At 37.5% G+C, this 23,086-nt stretch overlaps 1 protein-coding gene across 2 annotated transcripts in view; it reads right to left on the reverse strand.

Annotated features, from left to right (window-relative positions):
- Window positions 1–23,086, reverse strand: part of dock1 (dedicator of cytokinesis 1) — a 305,990-nt gene that overhangs the window by 205,707 nt on the left and 77,197 nt on the right. For both annotated transcript variants that reach the window (XM_038282563.1, XM_038282562.1), the window contains exons 17-22: window positions 19,699–19,802; window positions 17,752–17,935; window positions 6,074–6,171; window positions 4,226–4,315; window positions 1,563–1,663; window positions 1,004–1,132 (exon numbers count right to left, since the gene is read on the reverse strand). In XM_038282563.1, the coding sequence (XP_038138491.1) occupies window positions 1,004–1,132; window positions 1,563–1,663; window positions 4,226–4,315; window positions 6,074–6,171; window positions 17,752–17,935; window positions 19,699–19,802 (706 nt within the window). The remainder of the gene's footprint in view (window positions 1–1,003; window positions 1,133–1,562; window positions 1,664–4,225; window positions 4,316–6,073; window positions 6,172–17,751; window positions 17,936–19,698; window positions 19,803–23,086) is intronic.

Consider the following 23,086-nt stretch of genomic DNA (forward strand, 5'->3'; position numbering starts at 1 on the left):
AGTGTATATGAGAGCTGTCTAGTAGCGTGTATGAGAGCTGTCTAGTAGTGTGTATGAGAGCTTTCTAGTAGTGTGTATGAAAGCGTTCTAGTAGTGTATATGAGAGCTTTCTAGTAGTGTGTATGAAAGCGTTCTAGTAGTGTATATGAGAGCTTTTTAATAGTGTATATGAAAGCTTCCTAGTAGTGTATATGAGAGCTGTCTAGTAGCGTGTATGAGAGCTGTCTAGTAGTGTGTATGAGAGCTTTCTAGTAGTGTGTATGAGAGCTTTCTAGTAGTGTGTATGAGAGCTTTCTAGTAGTGTATATGAGAGCTTTCTAGTAGTGTGTATGAGAGCTTTCTAGTAGTGTGTATGAGAGCCTTCTAGTAGTATGTATGAGAGCCTTCTAGTAGTATGTATGAAAGTTTCTAGTAGTGTGTATGAGAGCTTTCTAGTAGTGTATATGAGAGCTTTCTAGTAGTGTGTATGAGAGCTTTCTAGTAGTGTGTATGAGAGCTTTCTAGTAGTGTGTATGAGAGCTTTCTAGTAGTGTATATGAGAGCGTTCTAGTAGTGTATATGAGAGCGTTCTAATAGTGTATTTGAGAGCTTTCTAGTAGTGTATATGAGAGCGTTCTAATAGTGTATATGAGAGCTTTCTAGTAGTGTATATGAGAGCGTTCTAGTAGTGTATATGAGAGCGTTCTAGTAGTGTATATGAAAGCTTTCTAGTAGTGTATATGAGAGCGTTCTAGTAGTGTATATGAAAGCTTTCTAGTAGTGTATATGAGAGCGTTCTAGTAGTGTATATGAGAGCGTTCTAGTAGTGTATATGAGAGCGTTCTAGTAGTGTATATGAGAGCGTTCTTAAGCGAGCTGCGAAAGGGTGCCTTGGAATTAGAACACACGGAACTGGTTCTGAAAAGGAACCGGTTTTCGATTTCCATCCCTAATAATGCATTAATGTAGGTTCTTTAAGTTGGAAAACATTGATATATATCAATATAAATGCACCAATACTTACTGGTTGAAGAGGACGCGGGAACGCACAATGAACTTAAAGATGTATTCGAGAGCCTTCATGGCCATCAGCAGCTGCTCTGTTAGCTTCTCAGCATTCTCCACATAGTTCTTCAGAACTTTGGTCAACTTCCTGCAAACATGAAATGTGGAAACTTAAACACTATATCCATTTGTTTATGTCTTTCACAGACAGATGAACTCTGTATTTCCAAAAATAGCTTTTTTTGTTAACAATAAAGGCGCTAATCAGCTCACTTTTGTAAAACATTATGGGGGGTAACAGATGAGGAATTTGATTTGTGCGAATGAAAAGGAGCGAACAAGGGAAATACACACAGTAATCATTACCCTTGAGTCTTATGTGATGTTATCTGGAGGAATGTAGAAGCTTTTGTTGGGTTCATTTTATTTTGATTATGTAATATTTTACAACCAAGAAAGCTAAGGAAAATAAAATGCTAGGTGACAAACTGAATCTAAGTGAGAGGATTCTATAGCAGTCTGGCCAATACAGTAGATTGAGTCTAAAATAGGAAATGCTTGTAGAAAGACAAACTTACGTGTATGCCAGTGTAGCACTAAAATGCTTACGGATGTATGTTTCAAGAACAGGGTTAAAGTGCTGGAACTTTCGGTCGGCTATAAGTCCAATTATGAACACCTGTCAGGGAACAAAGACACTCATTAAAATGTAAAACCATGAATTCTGTAATGAAGAGCACCAAACATTACCCGTCTTACTCAATATGCTGAAAGAGACGGGGAAATTACACAAGATTGCCTTTGAGCAGAAAGCTATTTTCTCTCAATTCCCCTGGCTGACAATAATTTCGGACCCCCAAATAACACAATTTATTCCCCACACACTCAGAAAAAGAAAAACTCTCTTTTGAGATGCACCTCCTGCTGCTGGCTGATCCTGAGCAAGATGGGATTCAGCACGGTGCTCTGTGATGTATTAAAAGCAAAATTTAGAGCATTTTGCAGCAAACAAGCTGGCAGTGTTACATGAGCACTCATACTGACTTGACTTGGAGAAAAGCTAAGTCCTTACTAATAAAAAGTTCTGCATGATCAAGAATCATAACCATTTTATATACTATTAAATAAATATCTGAAATAACCAAAGAGCTAGAGTAACTAGAGGTGAATCTCAATAAAATAGTCACTCAGATTCATTCAGAGTTTTCAAAAAGAGAAACTTCTGGGAACTGGGGCTCAATGGAAGAGTGGTCTAACACTGCAAACAGTTGTTGGTACAATTCCCGTGTTCCCCTTGATATGTTTCAATTTGCCCACTGGCAAGGCACTTAACACCAAATTACTGAATCTGTATACATTAGTCTATACAGTATTGCCGTTTGTGAGTACAAGTGAGTGAATGTGGCAATATAATTAGCCAAATGGTACATTTCATTATAGAAACGAAAAGGCTTGCACAAACATGGAAAGGACAACTCCTTTCACTGTTCTCTAGGTTTTATATTGAAGTATACCAATAGAATGTTAAGCAGAAGAAAAAGCTGTAGTAGAAATAAGGAGCAGGATGGGTTCAGTCTGAATTTTTTTTCTTTTTCCCCAGGAAAAAACTTTTTGACATCCTCTCGAAATCAAAAGTGCTTTGAGACGAACATAATGACAATTTTCGCCCATGTTTTGGATGCATTTATGTGTGGTACGCTGGTGATTCTCAGCCATCCAGGTCATAGTCATTCTAAAAAAAAAGAAATTTAAAAACAATCCACTGGACTTTATTCCAAGTTTAAACATCTTTCACTTCCCATCCAAGAAGCTTTTTCTATTCAAAACGGATTGGTTTTATACAGTAGCCCAACAAAGCCTTTTTGTTTTTGAAAACATGCAAATTAAAATGGACAAAAGGGTCCACGCATTTGGAATGCAGGTCATTTGGCTTTTTTGTTTTGCCTGCAATGCCCCATACCCATCTGAGTGTCCGAAAGGTTTGTCTTTAAAGGGAAATGTTGGCCTGGCTAAATAGGCAAGGTCCTCCGCTCTCCTGTACAGATGAGAGCGGGAAGGGATTAACTCAAACGCTGCATTGTAGGTTTTTGAAAGCTGAAATCTGAGTCCACTCCCTCTGTTTAAGTTTTTTTTTTCTTTTTTAACAGATGGCTTCCTTCACGCCCCTATCAACCCACCTAATTTCTTTTTCCAAAATGTGAATATTCTGGTCCAGAATGTTCTCTTTGTTCTTGTGTGCGTTTACACTGATGCTGGCATGCATTGTAAGATTCCTCAAAGCGTTTAGCAGCCATGCTTTAAGGTCAAGTGAAGGACATTCAGTGTTGCTAACTCCATTAGCTTCCAATTTGAAAGTTTGGTTTGATTTGCTAATAAAGGCTTCCTTTTGGTTTCAACTGAGACTTTTGTAACTTTTATCATGTAATTGGAGGAAAAAAGGGGACACTGGCTGGAAAAATCAGCCCAAATATACCGGCAGGACGTATCAGGGATCAGTTAGAGTGAAATTAAATAATCAGTAACAGCATCGGTTTTAAAAAGGTAGAATCGGTCGATCTCACTAGAGATTACAACTGTTTACAATTTTTTATTCTACAAAAGGCTTTGTGTTAAAGCTATCATGTACTCAGTTATCCCTGGAAGTTTTCGGACTTTTCCTGGCACATTTTTTTCTTCAACTAAACTTTTCATTAAAATCTTCCCATGTGAACTTTCGGAAATTTTTATTATTGAAAAGGGTTTTGTAACCAAATACATATTTACAATAAAAAATACTTCTTGGAGAAATTGTTTGGTGGGAGGGTTTGGATACCTTCGCCATAATCATCAAAATTAGGCTTGAAATATTCTAATCTTCGCAAAATAAATCTATATTCATTTCATACTTAACATATTGCTTTTTATTAAGCTGAATGTTTAGAGTCCTTCATAATTTATTACCAAAGACATTAATAATACATTGTTAATATTCAATGTGTGATTGTATAAATCTCTTGTCTAATTTCAGATTCAGTTTATGGTTTAAAACTGGTTACTTAATATACTCTTCTAGATTTCCCTTTGATCAAAATGCATTACAAGCAGCACAGAGATGTCCTTCAGAGAGTAATTCAGCACATGAAATGTTTCACATCATGTATTATTTGCCTGTGGGCTGCAAATGTATTCAAGTGTTTATTTCCACTGACAGGATCTCTATCAGAAATAATGCTGTGCTCTACTTTCTGTGGTTTTTGCTTACCAAGGCATCAAACACCAATGTATCAAAAGTGTCACTGTCAGAGTTTTCCATCATGATGTTGAAGAGTGCATCCAGAGTGTCTTGCAGAAACTAGAGGGGAAAAAAGTAAAGGATGCAGTATTTAAGACTTCAGCCAGAACAAAACTGTTTAATCATTATATTCACATGATTCATTTTTTTTTTTAAAGCTGAGGAACTAATGTTTATGTGAAACCAAAAGATTCATAACATATATAAAAAAAACCTCAAGTATTTACAGAAAAGATTCCCTAAGAATAATGCAGTCATCACCATGCTTTACTATCTTAAAAAGCAAAAGGGTATTTTTGTAATAGTTTTTTTATCAGACATATAAATCTCTCCTGTATATTCTGCAATTGTTTATCTCTTCCCAGTGCCAAGGTTTATGCATGCTGAAGTGGATTATTTTTTTCAGATGCATTTACTGAGCGCTACCTTTGAAGTAATGCTATCGAAAGCCTTGTCTAAGGCTATGGATAGCAGAATTGCATTCAGTGAGAGAAGAAAATCTAGCACCTTAAGAGGTTTGTGTAAAAATTCAGAAACAACTTATGTTCTTCATTTATTTCGCTCTAAACTTATTAATGTGTGAAAATTCTGCTGGGCTTTTTAAAAAGGTTTGCCGTTAACACTATCCAATACAACTATGAACAGACGCCAGTGTGTTTCCTCTAAGAACAGGATAATCTGCCTGTCAGCAGAACCTCCAGAAACAGACTATACATATCCTTTCTCAATGCTCTCTCCATTAACTGGGCCATTCTGCAAACAGGTGTAAGAAGTGACAGAAACTGAACAATCATTGTATAGTGCTGGGTCTGTCACCTCTGGATAAAAAAAGGCTAATCATGCTGTCAGTGAGAATAAAACATAACTCGCAGAGCAGGGAGTTTTTAGCAGGGCGTCGACACATTTTTCACCTAATTCCATCTTTTTTTAAACCAGACTAGGAATTATTACTTCACTGTCAGGCTTACAAATAAATAAAGATTCATAAATGCATGATTCATGTATTTAAAACATGTATCAAAAAAAAAAAAAAAATCAGGAGTATAATTTAAGCTGAAATATATCCTAAAAAAGTAAAAATTTTAAAGAAAACAACATTGCTTATTGCCATCAAAAAAACTTAAGTATTACCTTCATAATTTCATTTAATCCCTTGGGATTAATAAAGTATTTTTTTAATTGACTTGAATTATATATTTTAAAAAACGACTCTATAGAATGACTGTTTTGATCATGAAGGGCAGGACTATCACATGCGCTGGGATCTGAAGGGACCTGAGCGGCTCATGTCAAAACCTTCCATAAGAAGTTATTTGAATAACTCCTTTAAAAATAAGTTTACAATGAATCTGACAGTGAGTCATCATCCTCCTTATAAGCAGGGTTTAGTGCCACATACTGTCTCCTGACTGAGAGATAAGTTAATGGAGAATGGGATCTTCCTAAAATAAGAAAATTAAATGCTAGAAAGCTGCCCAGACAAGGATGTGTGACTAAAAAAGACAAATACATCGTATATCTGTCAATATTTTTGGTTTATATTAGCAGCTTTTGTGCTAGCCACATTTATGACTTGAGTTTAAATGAAGTGCATGCATTGCTGCTCCTTCCACGTACTAATTTACTGTAAATGTTTTGTTTGATCTGTAAATAAATGTTTCTCATATTTAAAACGAGACCTGACTTTTGTTATCAATGTGTTTTGTTTTTTTCATCATGTAATTGAAAGAAAAATAAAACAAAAACAGCTTCTAAAACAATACCTCAAAAAGAAAAGGTTAAAATCAGCAGCAGAAATAAGTGGTCGGTTAGACTAACCTTCACAACTTCACCGCCGTCCACCTTCATCAGCTGACAGAGGTTCTGCTGCAGAAGGCTGGTGTTGGAGCGCCACTTCAGTAGGCCGAGCAGATCGACTGTAACAAGCAAGTAGACAACATTCCTTATCACATGGCCTAGCATCTATGCAGTGAGCAGTCACCTCAACTTAAATCAGTGAGTCCAAAGTCCAAAGGCAAATTTCCCTAAGAGCAATTTTTTTAAACATTTTGCCTATTTTAAAGGGTAAAAATGGGCATAGAAAATAAGAATAACATTACATTCATTTGGTAAAAGATTAAATAAGAGGTATAATAAAAATACAATGTGTAAGTTTATGATGAAGGTACTTATAACAGAATCAAGAGGCACATTCTTCATCCTTAAGCTTAGGGAACCGTGCAGACTCTAACCTTGTCACATATTAGTAACAGAGGACAAATACAGCCACCAGTTCTAAATGGAAAAAGCCTTTAAGACCAGCAGCTACAAATACCCACATGTTACTGTTGAGGTCACTGAGGTCAGTATCTCAACTGACTACTTGTAGGATACCATATTTCAATGAATATGAGGTCAAAAGGCTAAATATCTGTCTCTAGACATTTTTTTCTTTTTTTCATAATAACTTCCCTTCTATGCTTTACAAACCATGAGTAAAAGGCTTGCTGGATATAAAGAAAAAAAGACCAGCATATTGAAGAAAAGGCGGTGTGCATTCATCTCCATAAGTAAGGATACTTTGACGGGAAAACAGCTCTTCAACTAAACCTGCTGACGTTTAAAGTAGAAGCAATAATCAAACAGCTTTTAACAAACAGGAACTGCGACACAACCGGCTTATCTTACAGCCACACACTGTAGGGTAAGAGATGTAAAATTGTTGCATACAGGGTTTGACAGAAAAAAAAGCATTTTCTCTTCTACCATTACAAACACAAAGCTGACTTTCATGATGTGCTTTAGCACAGAAAACAAAATTTATCATGCACAAATTATAAAAATGTCATAGGTGGGGACCATGTCAAGTGCATTAGAGGCCAATTATTTTTGTCTTTAATTCAAACCATGTGACTTCATCAGAGACAGTCCAAGAAATCTACAGTATAATAATTACAGAGATTTACTGACAGAAATGTAATATCTTACACATAATTATGATTTTTATAATCACCTAGAAACTGAAAGTCTATCTTTATGTTTGCGTTGCCTTAGAAATAGCTACTTATATTTACATAATAGTAGGTCTCGCATTTATGTAGGCAGACATCTTTGCACTAAAGCAGCACAGAGCTGACAAAGTAACGACTGCAGAGATCACCATAATGCTCGAATGAGACTAAAGCCCAGCGTACACTGTGCGATTTTCGGGGCAATTTCCCAGTTGTGCGTGTATTTTTCGATCGGGCCGACTTTCAGCCTGATCGTGTGCCGTGACTCGTGTAGTGTACAGGGGCTTATGAGAGGTGATCAGCCTCTCACGACCAGGTCAGGAATCGTGAGAGTCGTGGTCAAATCGCTCAGGGCGCATGCACAAACAAGGGTTCTTTTTATTCCTCCTCTCAGATGTAAACACAGCAGCATGGTTGGGATGCAATGAGTGAAATGCAGCTCCGTCTGCAACATTGACGGACAGTAGTAGCCATGTTTGCTCAGCCACGTCCTTTTTCCAAATACGTTGTCGCCTTTTCTTTTTAGGACTTTCAGCACAAAATTGCACAAATTGCCAAGGCAACGCAGTTCACTATAGTGAGCTTAATATCCCCCTTCTATTTGATTTGATTCAGGATAGAGAGCTACAGAGCAGCTCCACCTCTCTGCGGAGCTGAGTCCGACATGGTTTTTAGTCGCACAGTGTGAGCAGGTAGATTGCATCAGAGCATCGGGCCGAACATAAATCATGAGCTGCTGCTCACACTGTTAACCCTGCGTTTAGTCGTACAGTGTGAGCAGCAGATGCGTGTAACGATTGAAAAAAATCACGCGGTGTACTGTATGCCGGGCTTAAGGCAATTTAGGCCTATATAAAATCTATATTCTACACAAACTAATTAAATATTTTTTTATAAAATGATCCAAGTACACAAACCTCACTTTCCTCTACAAGAAAATTCTAATTTGTTTTTGACAGATTATAAAAAACGATGGTTCCAGCCAGATAATTTTTGTAACAGATCAATCTCCTTCTCTGACACTCTGTCAGTTCCCTGATCTAAATTTCCTCAAAACAAGTAGAGCGATTTAAAGAGAACAGAAAAAAAGCTGGGAAATCTGTAGACTGTGGTAATAGGTTATGGTTAAAGATCCCTCTCTGTTTTCTCGTAAAATGCTGCCGCTGCATTACAAGACTGATTAATTTGAATGCTCCTTTAAACATCTTTAACAGTGGTGCCAATGATCACATTGCTACCTACTAGCGTCTCTGTCACCATCACCGCTCTTGGTTTCTATTCACCCAGTTGGCTACTGGTAGAGTTATTCAAGCATGTTGGCATGAAATGGATATCTACCATCTGTGAGGGTTCAGTCACAACAGGCTGTCCAGGTATTACCCTCTCCAAGCTAACATGGATTTGGAAATTGATAGAATTGCACCATATAGACGAGCACTGAACAGAATGAGGACAAATCATTGGCAGGTTGGTCTCACTGGGGAAGTGCTAGCCAATGTGCCCTAAAGCAAAAAGCTAAATGTTTGGCAAATGGGTTTTGTTTTCCAAAAAAGGAAGAAAAAAAAAAGCATCTTTAGAAGAACCCATCTGTTTGAGAAAAGATGCTTCTGCAGGAATGCCTATTTAAAATATTCAAGCAAACTGGCAGATGGAGGCTGGTGGGGTAATTAATTTCAGCAAAATCTGTTACACTGTCACTGAACAACTTAAATGTAAATGACTTCACATCAGCAGCACATTAAAAATTTGAATGACACTTCTTGCTTTACTGAACAACTTTGTCCCCTGATGCAAAAATACAAAAACATAAAGCAACAATTATTGATTAAAGGACAGCAGAAAGATAGCTCCCAAACTGGAAAAATGTATTTCATGCTTTCAAGGACCTTATCTGCGAACATTGCTCTTCAATGAAGTAAGGGATGGTATTAAGTTTCATTGAGCCAGATTCTCTCTAAGCTCTGCCACTATCCGTCCTCCTCCACGAAGTCAACCATGTCAAAAACACCCAGGGACCAACCAGCAGCCACTTCACCTCAGCTTCCTGCAAGGCGAGACCATCTGCATCAATCCAGCTTAATTAAAACTCTGCTGTGGGCAATGGTGATGAGGTGTCATGTGTATCAAGTAAGCAGTTTGTTGATAGGGGCTCTTAAGTGCTGGTTTCTATCTTCCTTTAATTGAGTCAAGAAAAACCCTTTTGAAACCAACTAGTTAAAATGAGCTGGGTATTAATTAGGTTTAAAAAATTTTTGAATTGCAGAAAAAAAAAAGAAGATAATCTTAGAAGTCAAGTAGAAATTGGTGCTTTTTGCACCTATATAATAAACAAAAAAATCATTTCTAAGGTGCAGACACAAAGCATTGGCACCTTGGATGTGAACTTCAGCCTACTTTTACCATCTATGTTCCAGCATCACTTCCAACAGTGTTATACAACTCTCTTTGTAGTAAATAAAAGCAGTTTTTTTTCCACACAGGTTCGGCAGTGCGATTAAACACACGTATCCTTTAATTTATATGTTTACAGTAATATTTATTTTACTTTATCTTCCCAGAATTGTGTTTTGCATGAATTCAATCGCTTAGAATCCCATTTGCTTTTGCAATCACCTTTTAAAAAGTCAGCACTATTGAAGCTGGCAGAAAGAACGGCAGAATGGCAACATGTCCTCCTGTTAAGGCAGAACTAAATACATGGTTCACATGGAAAACCATTTAGTGGAAAACACACCATTGTAGAAAAAAAAATATGCACAGGATCTTTCAGAACATTCACTGATAAATTCTAGCCAAGAGAATTTGCTTGATGGATATATGATTTCTATTTAATATTAGTTGCAACACTACATTTCTTTATTTTATTAGAACATGGATGTTTTAATTTGTGTCGTTTGATATTTTTGACTTCCTGGATGGGTTATACTTCTTAATGTAAATTTTGTTTTTTTCAAATTATACCAAGTGATTAATTTAGATCATGAGTTAAAAAAGAAAAAAAAATATGCTGTGTGCTTCTTTTGTTATAGTAATTTATAATAGTTTTAGTGAATAGCAATTTTAGAATTTTTAATGAATAAAGAACTCTGACCCTATTAGCCTTCCATAGGGGTTGCAATGACTAATCTTTTCATCAGAGATGTTAAGTAGGAGAGTCCTGACATCTCAATTGGCTACAATGGACAACATTTCAAAGAGCAACAGTGAAGCTCAGAGCTTCAGTAGTTTTAGGGAAGCTAACCACTGAATTTAGCAAAGCATGGTAGCAGAAAATGATATTTAGATAGCTCTACTTGTCTTTGATCATGAAAACAAAACGTTATAAATGTTACATGTGAGTTAAGTTCTTATTAATGAAAATGGCTGTAAATAAAAAAAAAAAACACCAAAAAATAAAAACATTTCTCACGACTAACAATAGAAATATAACATGGAGTAAAACATCTTAATCCCTAAGCTTTTTCGTAATGGTTGTGCATGTTGTGAATTACAACATACACAATGATCTCTGGCAACATTTTCCAACTCAACAGCTCTGGTTTTTATTGCTGGGCTTCTGCTTCTGTAATAGGTTTATATTTGATTTTAAAATGTTATGGGGGAACATTATTTTAGGTTCAGGTTCTGCAGCATTACCATTATTTTATTCAAGTCTTATAAGTTTTAATGAAGGAAATATTTTTCAAAACTTAATCAGCTTCATTTCTATTAGAAGTTTTTTGCCTGAGCTTTTCAAATCCCTCTGTTGTGCCAAGGCTTTATGACCAGCAACCCCCCCCCCACTGCAAATTAAAACCAAAGAAAAAAAGCAACATGATGTATTCAGAACAAAGGAGGTGTCTGCTGTGAGTTCACATTGCATTACTGATGCTGTGTTCACACCTCGGACCAAAGCTGACACCCCACCTATGTTTAAAAAAAGACTAAGCAAATAGACTGAATGGTTAGTGATACATTCGTGAAGATTTTCCCAGTTAGAGTTCCCAGTTTTTTTAGAATAAAAAAAAAGTTAATAACGATCATGCATGCTGCTTTTGTTTTAGGGATATGAAATATTGCCATATTCCCCCATTAACCTCCGAATTTAATCAAAATTGTATACTTTTTCAGTGCTATTTGATTTTCACAGGTTTCACAGGCTTTTGTTTGTGCTGATTTGGTTTTTAAGATAGAATAATTTTTAATCTTGGCCAATGGCCGCTCACACTCAGCCTGGTTCTGCTGGAGGTTTCTTTCTGTTGAAATTGAGTTTTCCTCTCCACCATCACTGTATGCATGATCTGTTTGTTAGACAAGTGAAAACTTGTCTTACAAGTTAAATACTCAATGCAATCAACTGGTTTTCTTACTCAAATTGGCTGTATTGTCTGTGTACATTGCCTTGAGATTACATGTGTTGTGAATTGGTGCCATATGAATAAACTGAACTGAACAGGGAAGCAACATGGTTACAGGGCTGGAATTGAACTAATGAACCTTTACACATCTAGATTAGAGGTAACAGATCAAATATTCATTTTGCCTATCTGCTTTATGCAATCACTGTGAGTTAGTCACTCCTGCAGCTGAGACTGCTCATTCCCTGACATCACCACCCCCAGAGCAGAGTAGGGGGGGACTCAGTCAACTGTATTTAAATGACAGCTTATACCACAGACTAAATTTAACAAGTCTCAATGGGAGCATCTCTGCAGAAGCATGGAACACCCCCTATTCGTCATGATATTAAGAAGCATTTTAACAACAAAATTTTTCCCTTGTGACATCAATCTAACCAAAGCACATTCTCATGTCCGCTGTGGCCTCATTACCACAACTTCATGAACCTTATTTGGGCTTTCATTGCAAAGATGGAGCAGAGCAACAATGACAAATGCATTCTTTCTTCCTTTCCTTTCATTTCATATCTCAAGGTCAGGGTAGGACCTTACATTAATCTGGATACTATGAGAGATTAGATTTCTCTCTAACGACCAGATTAAAAGAGAAAATAATTTTATAGTATTGCAAAGGATGATATTGAGAGATGCAGTCAATTACAGTAGCATCCTGGTTAAACACATTTTTAATTTGATTATAAGCTTCTGCCTTTCCCTGAGGCCTCTGTACATGTTACATACCGTATTTTTCCAAAGATCAGGGCTCAAAAACAACCTGACAATTCAGATGAAAAGAAGAATAAGCAAATTAATGGGGGTAATGGAATCATGATGGCATGGAAACAATATAATGATGTTTCTGTACCTTTCCAGAGCTAAAAATACTTTCATCAGGGTGTTGCTGTTTTCCAGATAATGCAAAGAAAATCTTACAATTTCTTACTGTTTAACATCATCTTACACTAACTGTTAATTTAAATTTCTAGTTGTCCCATAACAGCATCAACAAAATAGATCTGTTGATTCTTTATGTGCCTTAGGATATTTTTTTTTTTGCCTTACACCATCATTTTCAATGATACAGGCTTTCCAAGTATAGTATTCATACTAAACTCTTAAGTATTTAAGAGGATTTTTCTCAGAAATCAAGTGTCCAGATTCATCTAAAATGACTTAATTGATGGCTGGCATTCTTGAACTTATTTTTTTAGCTATTTGATCACACTTTTGTGTAAACTGGAGCATCATAGGTTGAAAAGAATCCTGACCAACCTAACTGGAAAATAAAGCATTTTTTTTATATAGTTGAAAAGAGGAAAGTGATGCTAAGTTCACACTGCAAGCAGCAGAGGCAGCAGAAGGAACCAGTTTACATGCAAAGTGAATGGTTGACGTGCATCAAGGCGCAACAAAAGGTCCAGCAGCATGTTTTGAGCAGCAGGAGCAGAACTTGGAAAAATTTTACTTTTCTGCTCAACGCGCCACATCAACCAATCAGAGAAGTTGATCTGGGAGCTGGCAGGGAGACAGACACAGCACTGCTGATACAGGGCGCTATGATCACTCCTCTGAAACAGTTTATTAACGCCTAAACTAACTTAAAAGGTCGAAACCTGGCGGGCAAAATATGTTTGATTTTATTATCCTGGTGGCTGCAGTTTGGATTATATACATGAAAAATGCTAACATCTACTTCAACCTACATAGAGGTTGCTGTTGAACAGGATTACTACCCACAGAGCACTGTCGATGAATGGGGGTCTGATCGGCTCCTACAGTGAAATAATATCTAAAGGCAGGTTCGTAATCTTGATGAACTGACTGCACAGATTAAGTTTTAAGGGGGACTTTCTCACTTAAAAACATATAAAAACTACTTTTCACCCACCTTTTACAGCATATATAGCTGCCATTGTTAGAGACAAAGAATAAAAAGGCTTGCTCCTCCCAATGCACATTAGACCCACTTTTTGACCGCGCAGCTAGGGCAGCAAAGATGGTTCAGCCGAGCGTCAAAACTAGACTTGTACAAGCACCAAAAATTAAGCAGCACGCTTGTTTTTGCTGCCCCTGCTGCTTGCTGTATGAACGTAGCATAAGTGGGAGAGAAATGAGCCAGCTAAGTGTGTGTTTAGGGGATTCTTTCAGAGATGCTGTGCCCTGAAGGAGCAAAAGGGTCTGAAAACATGATTTGGTCACAAAACTTCTGCTGGATGGGATAAATTACTTGTTATTCTGTAGTATATTTTCCTGGCACTTTGCTGCCTCTCTAGATGAAATACAAAATAACCAGCGGAGGCGTTTCCAGCGTAGAGATCTTTTGCAAAGGAGGGTTCACTGATGCATGCGCAATCCTCTTTCCTGCCTTTAAATTAGCATCTGATTCAAACTTTTTTTTGTTTCTTTGTTTTTCTTTTACCATTTTGCATGACGACTTCAGTCATTGTAACAGAAGCAGAGCAGCACTTGATTTTATCCTACCCAATGTATAGCTGCCCTGTAATATGTGTGCGTAGATCTATTTGTATTTGTTGTCCTGGGTTGATCCATGGTAAACATGGCACCAATTTGAGTTTGATTTAATTTGATTGTGGACCTTTAGTTTATATTTTTAGAGCTATGATGAGTGTTTTTTTACAGTTGTTGGTACTGGCGCGCTTCCCTCTCCTCCGACATTTTGCAGCGTGAGCAATGAAGAACACACCTTGACCAGAATGTCCAAAATTTGAAGTGTAGGGAGAAGAAAAGTGGGGAATAAATCCTCCGGGGATGTTGCCCTGATGTTCATGAGCTCTTCTGTGGTGAAAGAGGTCCGGGCAAAACAAGAGAGCGGTCTGCGGTGCCATCTTAGATGCTTACCTACTAGCTAAGTTTCTTAGTACCTAAATGACCTGATGCTGTCTTCAACTAGACGGATAGTTCTGGGTTAATTTTAACCATTAACATTTCCATCATTGAACGCATTCTTAGTCTACAGCGTTCTTTCACACCTGCCACAAACTTCTGCACAGCACAGTAGGCTACGTCAGCATTACCACTATCAAGTATTAGCTTCCCATTAGTTTCATGGGGGTGCAAAGCTACTTTTCTGCGAACCTGCTGCTTCATGGCAGCTTCCAATATCCTGTCCTTCAGATGGTTAAAGCAAAACAGCGGAACATGCAAGATGAAAAACTAAAGATGACTCTGATTAAATAAACTTAGAGGCATCTGACCGCTCAGTCAGAGCAACAGCTTTTTACACAGTCTGAATTAACAGACGTGTTGTGAACACACCGTGCAAAAGCCAGCGCATTCAATGGGGTTTAGATTGATGCAAGCACGGATTTATAAACATGTCTGCAAGCTGGTAGGAAGAAAACATGCCAGAATCCATAAGCCATGAACCAAAGGGTAGAGATGGGGATTTCCTTGATCCTTGCTTAGAAAGTGTAGAATTTTTCAGAACCAAGGGACATTTAGGGGGAGAAAGCAGAAACACTGCCACAGAGACAGCAGTAAATACAGTAAAGCCATGATTCTGGATTTAAATTGACTGACAAAGGGACCAACACTGGTTGAGGGAACTAAAGCAGGTCAAATTGAGAGCAGGATTAAGGAGAATCCCTTTTCAACTGTCAAAATATATTTAAAGGCATACTCTTTGCGCAAGTTATAAGAGCTTTGTGAAAACCAAAGTCATCCGTCACGCTTGTAGCTAAAGCACAAACAGACATTTGAACCTGGTTAACACAGGAATTTGTCAAAATTGTCTGATTATTTTCTAAAGTTACGAGACGCCACACATGATGAAAAAAAATAAAATTGGGGATAGAACAGTTTTTGGTCTAACAGTGTGTTGCCTCACAACAAGCACAGCACAAGCCGATTCTGAAGCTCTAAACATTCATCAGGCAGAGTGTACGGACGGTCTCTATGTACAGTAACATGGCAGATGCAATTAAGAGAGTGGCTTTATTTTTATTCGATGGGACAAATTGGAAAAAAGTGATACGATGTTTTAAAGAAGAAAAGCACAATTTAAAATATTATCCGCGCAGACAGTTCACCAGGAATTATGATCCTGCCTTTAAATATAATGTAGAAAGTCTGAGCAACAGAACCCCACATCCAGACCGCCATATAACAGGGAACACTGTTGCCGCCTCATCAATTAGGAAAGAAGGTAATGGCCAACCTAAAAAGTCTCTAGTGTACTTCACCTAATTTGCATATTTCGTCATGTTTTCTCTAGTCGTAGGAGCGGGGAAAATTAACAGCAGAAAAACAGCAAGTGACTAAAGACATCAAATTCAACAATCTTTGAACGTGTGTGATTAATTTTCAATGAGAAAAAGGAAAGTCGCTCTTGTTCTCGAACTCTAGGCACTTTGTTGCCGACTCTGACTGCCGGACAGTACTTTGGAGAAGCTCGCAGCAGCACTCACTGCTCACTGAAGGGAGTAAATCCAGGGAGATTACTGCTTCCACATGTCACTGAATATTATGAATAAGAAATAAAGTAAAATAAAATAAAAATATATCATTGATCATTTTTCATGCTTTTTTGTGGACAGTTCTGCAGGAGGAGATACACAGTTTGGATGCAGTCACTGTCTCCCTTGCAGCTCCCGAATCATCTTCTCTGATTGGTTGACGTACATGTTGAAATACAAAAGTTCAAACTTCAGCAGCTGACATCAAATTTCCCTGAACTGTGATTGGATCGGTGATGATGTTCTACCAAGTCGGCCCATTTACTCTCAAAACATAGCAGAATTATATATTATATATGCATATTTTCAAATAAAAGAAATAATAAATTGAACTGAAATCTATGTACCACAAGATATCTATCGGACTTAAATTAAAAAAGTGGACAGATCAGAATTAACTTAAAATTTATCTGCATAAAGAAAGACTATTCAGCTTATGTTTTCTATCACATCACAATCTACAGCTCAAACAACTACAATATGTAGAATATGCTTCAAAGGAACCAAAATATATAAATTGAGGAAAAAATCAGTATGTATACATGATGCATGTAGCCCATTTCTTTCTGTACCCATTCAGAGTGAAAACGATGTAGAGTCAAAATGTGTGATGCTGATAGAGTCCTTCTACAGAAGAATAAAACCTGAAACTGAAAAGCAACATATTCAAATGATGACTAATTCATTTTATGGCTTTCCATTTCCCCTTAAAGGCATGTGTTTTAATCAGGTTTTAAAAGCATGAACGATACATTTAAATGCAAATATACTTAACATAAACTGATATATTAGCATCATAACATGTAAAATGGAACAAACAGCCAACACAGGCAAAAAGGAAGAACTTCATGGAAACTGCTACTATGTAGCAGCGATCACAACAGTGATGTACAGATCCACCCTTTGGTCAGTGTAGATGCTGGATGCTGATGACCAGCATGTAAAGCAGCATCAATCAGGGAACGACATCTAGATTAGCTTTTGATTTTTCACTTTGGAATTGAAAAACGGATAAAGGATAAATTTTTAGGTTTCTCAATTTGGGGATTCGACAAAAAATAAATAAATAAATAAATAAATAAATAAAAATAATAAAGGGGGGGCTTTTTGGGGGGAAAAAGGGACTAGTTCATTTTCTGATTTTAGATTTCACCAATACTTTTCCAATGCCAAAGCTCTGTTTGCTTTAATGCTATCATAATACCTTTATAATTTTAAGAGGCTGTCATCAACTTCTCTTTATGTGATGTGTGTGTATGACTGTAGGTATAACTACTAATAATAAACTTGAGAATATTACAAGGTCAGTCATAAAGACAGTAAATCAAGACAACAAGAAAAAAAGTCAAAAATTGCAATGTTCAAACTGACTATATCTATTAAATCAAATACTGATGTCCATCAAGGGGTTCACTTTTCTGCTGCTCAAGACTCTCTAACCTAACTTCATTTTTTTATAGAAGTAGACTAAATACATCTGCCTCTGTAGATCAGACCCATTTTCACAGATGCTGATCTAAAAATTACGTGAAACATAACAGCTGTCTTGTTTGATTATATTTCTTTATCCTGGTGGATCCTGTATTCTGAAAGTCGTTTTTTGTGTTATGCATAAGAAAAAAATATTTATTTTTGACATTTGAGCCTCTTACCATTCTGTGTTAGTTTGGTGGAGCAGACCAGGGTGGATATCTGGAAAGAGTCCTTGCTGATGGTGCAGCTTCCGAGGTTCTGGGAGTTTTTGCCCGTGGTAGAGTAGCCCTTCTCCTCCAATTCCAGCTTGGTGGAGGGAAGACTTAGGTAGAGAGAGGAATCCTCCAACTTCTTAGCTTCTGCCTAGTATTTAACGATAGGATAAAGAAAGCTTGCAGTAGTTGAAACCCAATATGTAAATTTGCCATGATGCTTTGTTCATTTTTCTGTATTTTTTATTTTTTTATTTTTATCAAAAAGTGTTTTCAAAAGAACAGATTATCTCTAGATTGCCAGAAAAAAATAAATTATATTACTTGTAAAGCTTTATTATAAAACTTTTATTGTTTTGCTTACTGCTGGTGCTGTATCCATGGGTATTTAAAAAGCTAAAAAGTAGGTTTCAAAGAATGGGAAGGAACAGGATGAAAGGGAATTGAGTGGAATTGGAACGCTTAAAAAATGGAATGAAAAGGGAAGGCTTGGATGTAACAAAACAGGATGTGTCAAAATGATATTGAATGAATGACTGAATGAAGAATCAGCTTTGTTGTTATTGTACAGGGTACCACAAAATGACTTAACAGCATCAGTGTCACGAATAAATAAATAAATAAATGTTTGGGAGGTAAATTCTAAATGGACTGGCAGCAGTGACGTGCGGTGAGGTTCATAGCTGGTGAGGCACTGACGTCATCAGAATCAGATTTGCAAATAGATGCATAGATTGACAGCAGTTTACAGGTTATGTTTCACTTCTGCATCCTTACACATACAAACTGTAGCTCACAAAACACACATTTCCTTAAAAAACAAAACAAAATAAATGTTATTACTGTCTTACCTTTACTTATAAATGAATAGAAGTCCTCCTTATCTTCCTTCAGTTTTAAAAGTCTCTCTGTCTCAATGGAGATCACTGCCAGGGAAGAAAGCCTTCCTTGATCCGTCCTGTTCCTGCCTTATGTTTTCAGTCTCTTGAGCACCCCCTGCCATGAGGCAAGAGAACTGCCTGCCTCACCTCGAACTTGTTCTCTGCCGTTTATAATCGCTCATTACACGAAACACGTTACACAAACACAGTTGGTGACAAAAAGCTCTGTACATTATATACATAAGCCAAATTATTAGAAATAAGTTCACATATTACATTTGTTTAAACCATTTTATTGACGCCGTACAGCAACATGCTCTCTCCGCTTTGCAGCCAGCGCAGAGCCAGGGGTTGCGCAATCCAAGGTGAGGCAGAGCTCGCTGCTGCCTCACCGGCATCGCTTCCAAGCATTTGAATGGGAAAATAAGAAAATTCAGCGATTTTGAACAAATAAAAATCGAAATTGGTGAAGCTACATGAAAAATGAATATTTTTTAGTACAAACCACCGGATGAATATAACAATTTAAATTACTTTATGATTATATATTTTCTTTCTTTCCATGATGGCTGGTGAGGCACTGCCTCACCTGCCTCCCCTGACCGCACGTCACTGACTGGCAGGTTGATTGATGGATGAATGGATGGACTAATAATGGGTGGGCTAATAATAGACTTGCCATCCAAAAGCTTTAATTCCAGCGTCTTTATCACCTAACATGGTGAGAAAGTTTGTATGGTCGCCATTTTGTTCATTAACCATTTAAAAAATTACACATTTCCACAAAGAAGTACAGTGTCATGCAGATGGTTGCCCTTTAAATATGGTTTTAATTTTTTTAAATTCCAGCAGTGTCAGTGAAAGCAGGAAAATGCTTTAACAAGTACTAATGAGGCAGGTTGGGTTCCCACTTTCAGCCCTGAAGCTACGATTATAAACATCCATGTCAGATGCATTGCAGACTGGCCCTACAGAAAGGCTGCCAGTAAAACAACCAGCAGACACAAAGCAGCATAGATACCCCCCCATTTACCTTGTACACAATGAGATCATGCTCTCCGTCCCTCAGAGTGGTCCCATCATACCGCATGAGTTTAACAAAAGACAGGGCAAAGATCTTCTCTGATTTATCCTTGGCTGTGGAAGGATAGAAAGAAGAAAAACAAGAGAAAAAAAAAAAGATTTCTGAGTGAACACAAATCTGTCAGCCTGCAGGAGATACTGATTATGTTGCACCTATGTTTTGTTTTCCTTCTGCAAATTTGCTAACCAACCGAGCAAATCTCATACATGTGCATAACATCTGTTTATGTGAACTGCAAGCTTAGTTGAGAAAGCTTATGCAAAGCAGACTGCACTACAGAAAACTGTTATGGGCTGCTGATTTTACAAGCAGTAAACAAAAGCAGACCAATAAAATAGATCATCTCAGCACTATAGTACCTGACTCAACTTGAGTAGGCAGAAGGGGTTGCTGTCTGCACTCTACGCCTTCATTAATGTGACGCCCGTATTTGTGTACAACTTGTTCCTTTTTGTCCAGAAAAAAGGCAGCAAGGCACATCATGGATCAATTTGTGTCGCAATGTGGTCAGAAAGCAAAGAATCTGCAGAAGATACTGGCAGATGCAAATCAAAGTTCAAATATTTAGTCTCTGGAAAACATTAAGCTGCCAACATGATATAACGCTGGAGAAAGAGAGTTTAGGTCTAAGCACATATTGTTTCGTTGTCGTTAGAAGAGATAAAGACCACTGAAAGATACACCTGTAAGGAGGCTGCACCAACAAGGATGAGAATTATGATTTTGTCCTCTAACCAAGCGTTTGGATCAACCGCATTTCATCTTTGTGGATCCACCAGCTCAAATTTACTCACAGAGAGGGGCAATTCATCAAAATCTATCTCACATTCTATCTGCATAAATCTCCTCATTGGTTTTCTGCCTGCATCCTCGTCTGTGAATAATTGCAAGGCAAAGAGAAACCAGTGGAGGGAAAAAATGCTGCATGCATGCTGCCCATAGAATCTTATGTAGAGATCACAGCCAAAGTATTGGCACCCTGAAGACATGCTCAGTCCTTTTTTGGAACAATTCAACTACCAGGGTTAGTTTAGTTTTGCTTTCTTTTTTCCCCCCTTTGGTCTTAATGTGACAGATAAGAAAAAAATCAGTGCATATCTGGGAAAATTAAATGATTTTGAGTTTGCATACAATGAAAACTGTTTTCTATTTTCATATTCAGCCAATCTAATCCAATACTTGGTAAATGTAAAGCTTCAGGTCTTTCAATATATATCTGCTATCAGGATAGCAAAACCAATAAGTGAAATTTTACCTTATTTTTATTTTTTTAATTGCTTTAGGTCTATTTAGAAGGAATAATTTACCCACAGTTCTGTTGGATTTAGGTCTAGGTTTGATTGGGCCATTCTAGTATTATTCAAGGCGTCACAACTCCTTAATTACTTTGAGCTTTTTAGCAGCAAATAGAAAACAATCATAAACATATTAGCAAATGTAATGAATTTATTAGGCAAGGCTAAACATCTAATTCATCTTATTTTTGTAGCCTATATCCTCTTTATACCACTATTACTTATTAAATTAAAGCATAATGACAAATCTAAAATTGTCACTATGAATTACCCATGCATACAAATTTGCTGGTTCTAATTTCCTGCAAGACCAAGAGCTTAATTAAGTAACTCTATTTTGGCATCCTGTTGGAAGGTGAACCTATGACCCGTTCGCTAGTCTTCTGAAACCTTTGGTTTTACAGCTTCCTTTCCTCTCTCAAAAAAGTATCCCCTCAGCATAATGCTGCCACCACTATGATTCATGGTGACTATTGCCCCATTTACACTACCCCTCTAAACCGCTCCGTGCGGAGTTCAGACCGAATTTGGATCAGTTAACAGTGCCGAGCTTTTTACGACTGTTTACACATCACGCTAGCATGTTTCCTTACCTCCTATCGGCGGTCCACGATACTACAGCTGTCAAGGCGGGAATTACGCAAACAAAAATAGCAGTGCCCATAGCATTAGAACTTATTTGCCTGGATAGCGTCCTCTGCCTAAATTTCAATGAGAGCCTTGGTCTCTGCATCATTCCAGGCCGCAACACACTCCTTTAATGACATTAACTGTATTGTTAATAGGCTGAGACAAAGTTTGTGTTGTGAACTGGTCAAGAAATCTGTGAATTACAAATCCGGGCATGCCGGAAAACCCGGAAAAAGAGTCGGCTGACTTTAGGAGATGATGCGGTCTGCTCATACGCTCTTTGTTATCAGAGAACCGAGCCCTAACAGAACCGTGCCGAGCCCTACTGTTGAACTAGTACTAGATTCAGTGCGGTTCGGTCGTGTCTAGCACGGTCCAGTTCAGCTGCTTTCCATTTACACTCAGCAGTTATCTCAGTCACCGTGCTCAGTCCATTCCTTGCATGGTTTCAAAAGGGTAGTGTAAATGGGGCTTATGGTTCCTTCAGAGTGATGCAGAGAATTTTCCTACAAAGAATTTCTGCACATACGACTAAAAGTTTAATTTCGGTCTCATCCGTCAAAAGCATTCTTGTAAAGATGCTGCAGCATTCCTCCAGGAAAACTGCAAAGACATCTTCCTAAAAAAAAATGAAATGATCTAAACATTTGTTTTTTTGCTTTTTGTTCTTGTCATTTGTCTTATAAAGATCTTATTTATAAGAGCTGTCCTGTCAACCATTTATTCTTCAGGAGCAGTGGATCAGATTTAATGTCCTAAAGAAGCAAAGGTTTTAAGGGACAGCTGTGATTATTATACACACAGCTGGGGCCTACTCACAGTTCTGGTAATATTTTATCATTTTTCCTTCCAATTCAACATCCATCCATTTCTTGGTTTTTTTAACAATAATATAAAAGCATTAAAAGTTTTTTGTTTTAATTAGACAAAGCGGAAAAATACTCATAGAGAAATGCTGGAGATTTATCTTTTGCTTGCAATCAGTTATTTTTTTTTTTTTTTTTTTATAGGACCAGGCAGTGGCATAATACAGATGGAAAACAACTGAAAAAATGGTGGTTATGTTCAGCAGCCAAGGCGTGGTTTTTGATGGCCTCCTTCTGTCTGACGAGGCCTGATAGTGTTACAGCCACTGTGCAGGAGCTGGTTTTCTTCTCAAAAGAGCGGGGCCTCAGATACAGAGCACATGAACTCCAACAGTGGTTTTGATGAACAGCTCTGTCACTCTGCCTTCAAATGAAAAGTTCAACGCTCGCTAGGAGCAAAGCGAAGGAAGCAGGAGGGGCACGGGTTGATGACAGCAGAGGCACCATTTTAAGGGCTGCCAGAGCATTTTGTGCAGCTTATCTTCCCTAGGAAAAGGAAGTGTTGAACATAAACACCACATAAAGAAAAATTGAATGAAGAATCTG

Source organism: Cyprinodon tularosa, unplaced genomic scaffold, assembly GCF_016077235.1.
Source record: "Cyprinodon tularosa strain WSP-4 unplaced genomic scaffold, ASM1607723v1 ctg185, whole genome shotgun sequence".
NCBI classification, from domain to species: Eukaryota; Metazoa; Chordata; class Actinopteri; order Cyprinodontiformes; family Cyprinodontidae; genus Cyprinodon; species Cyprinodon tularosa.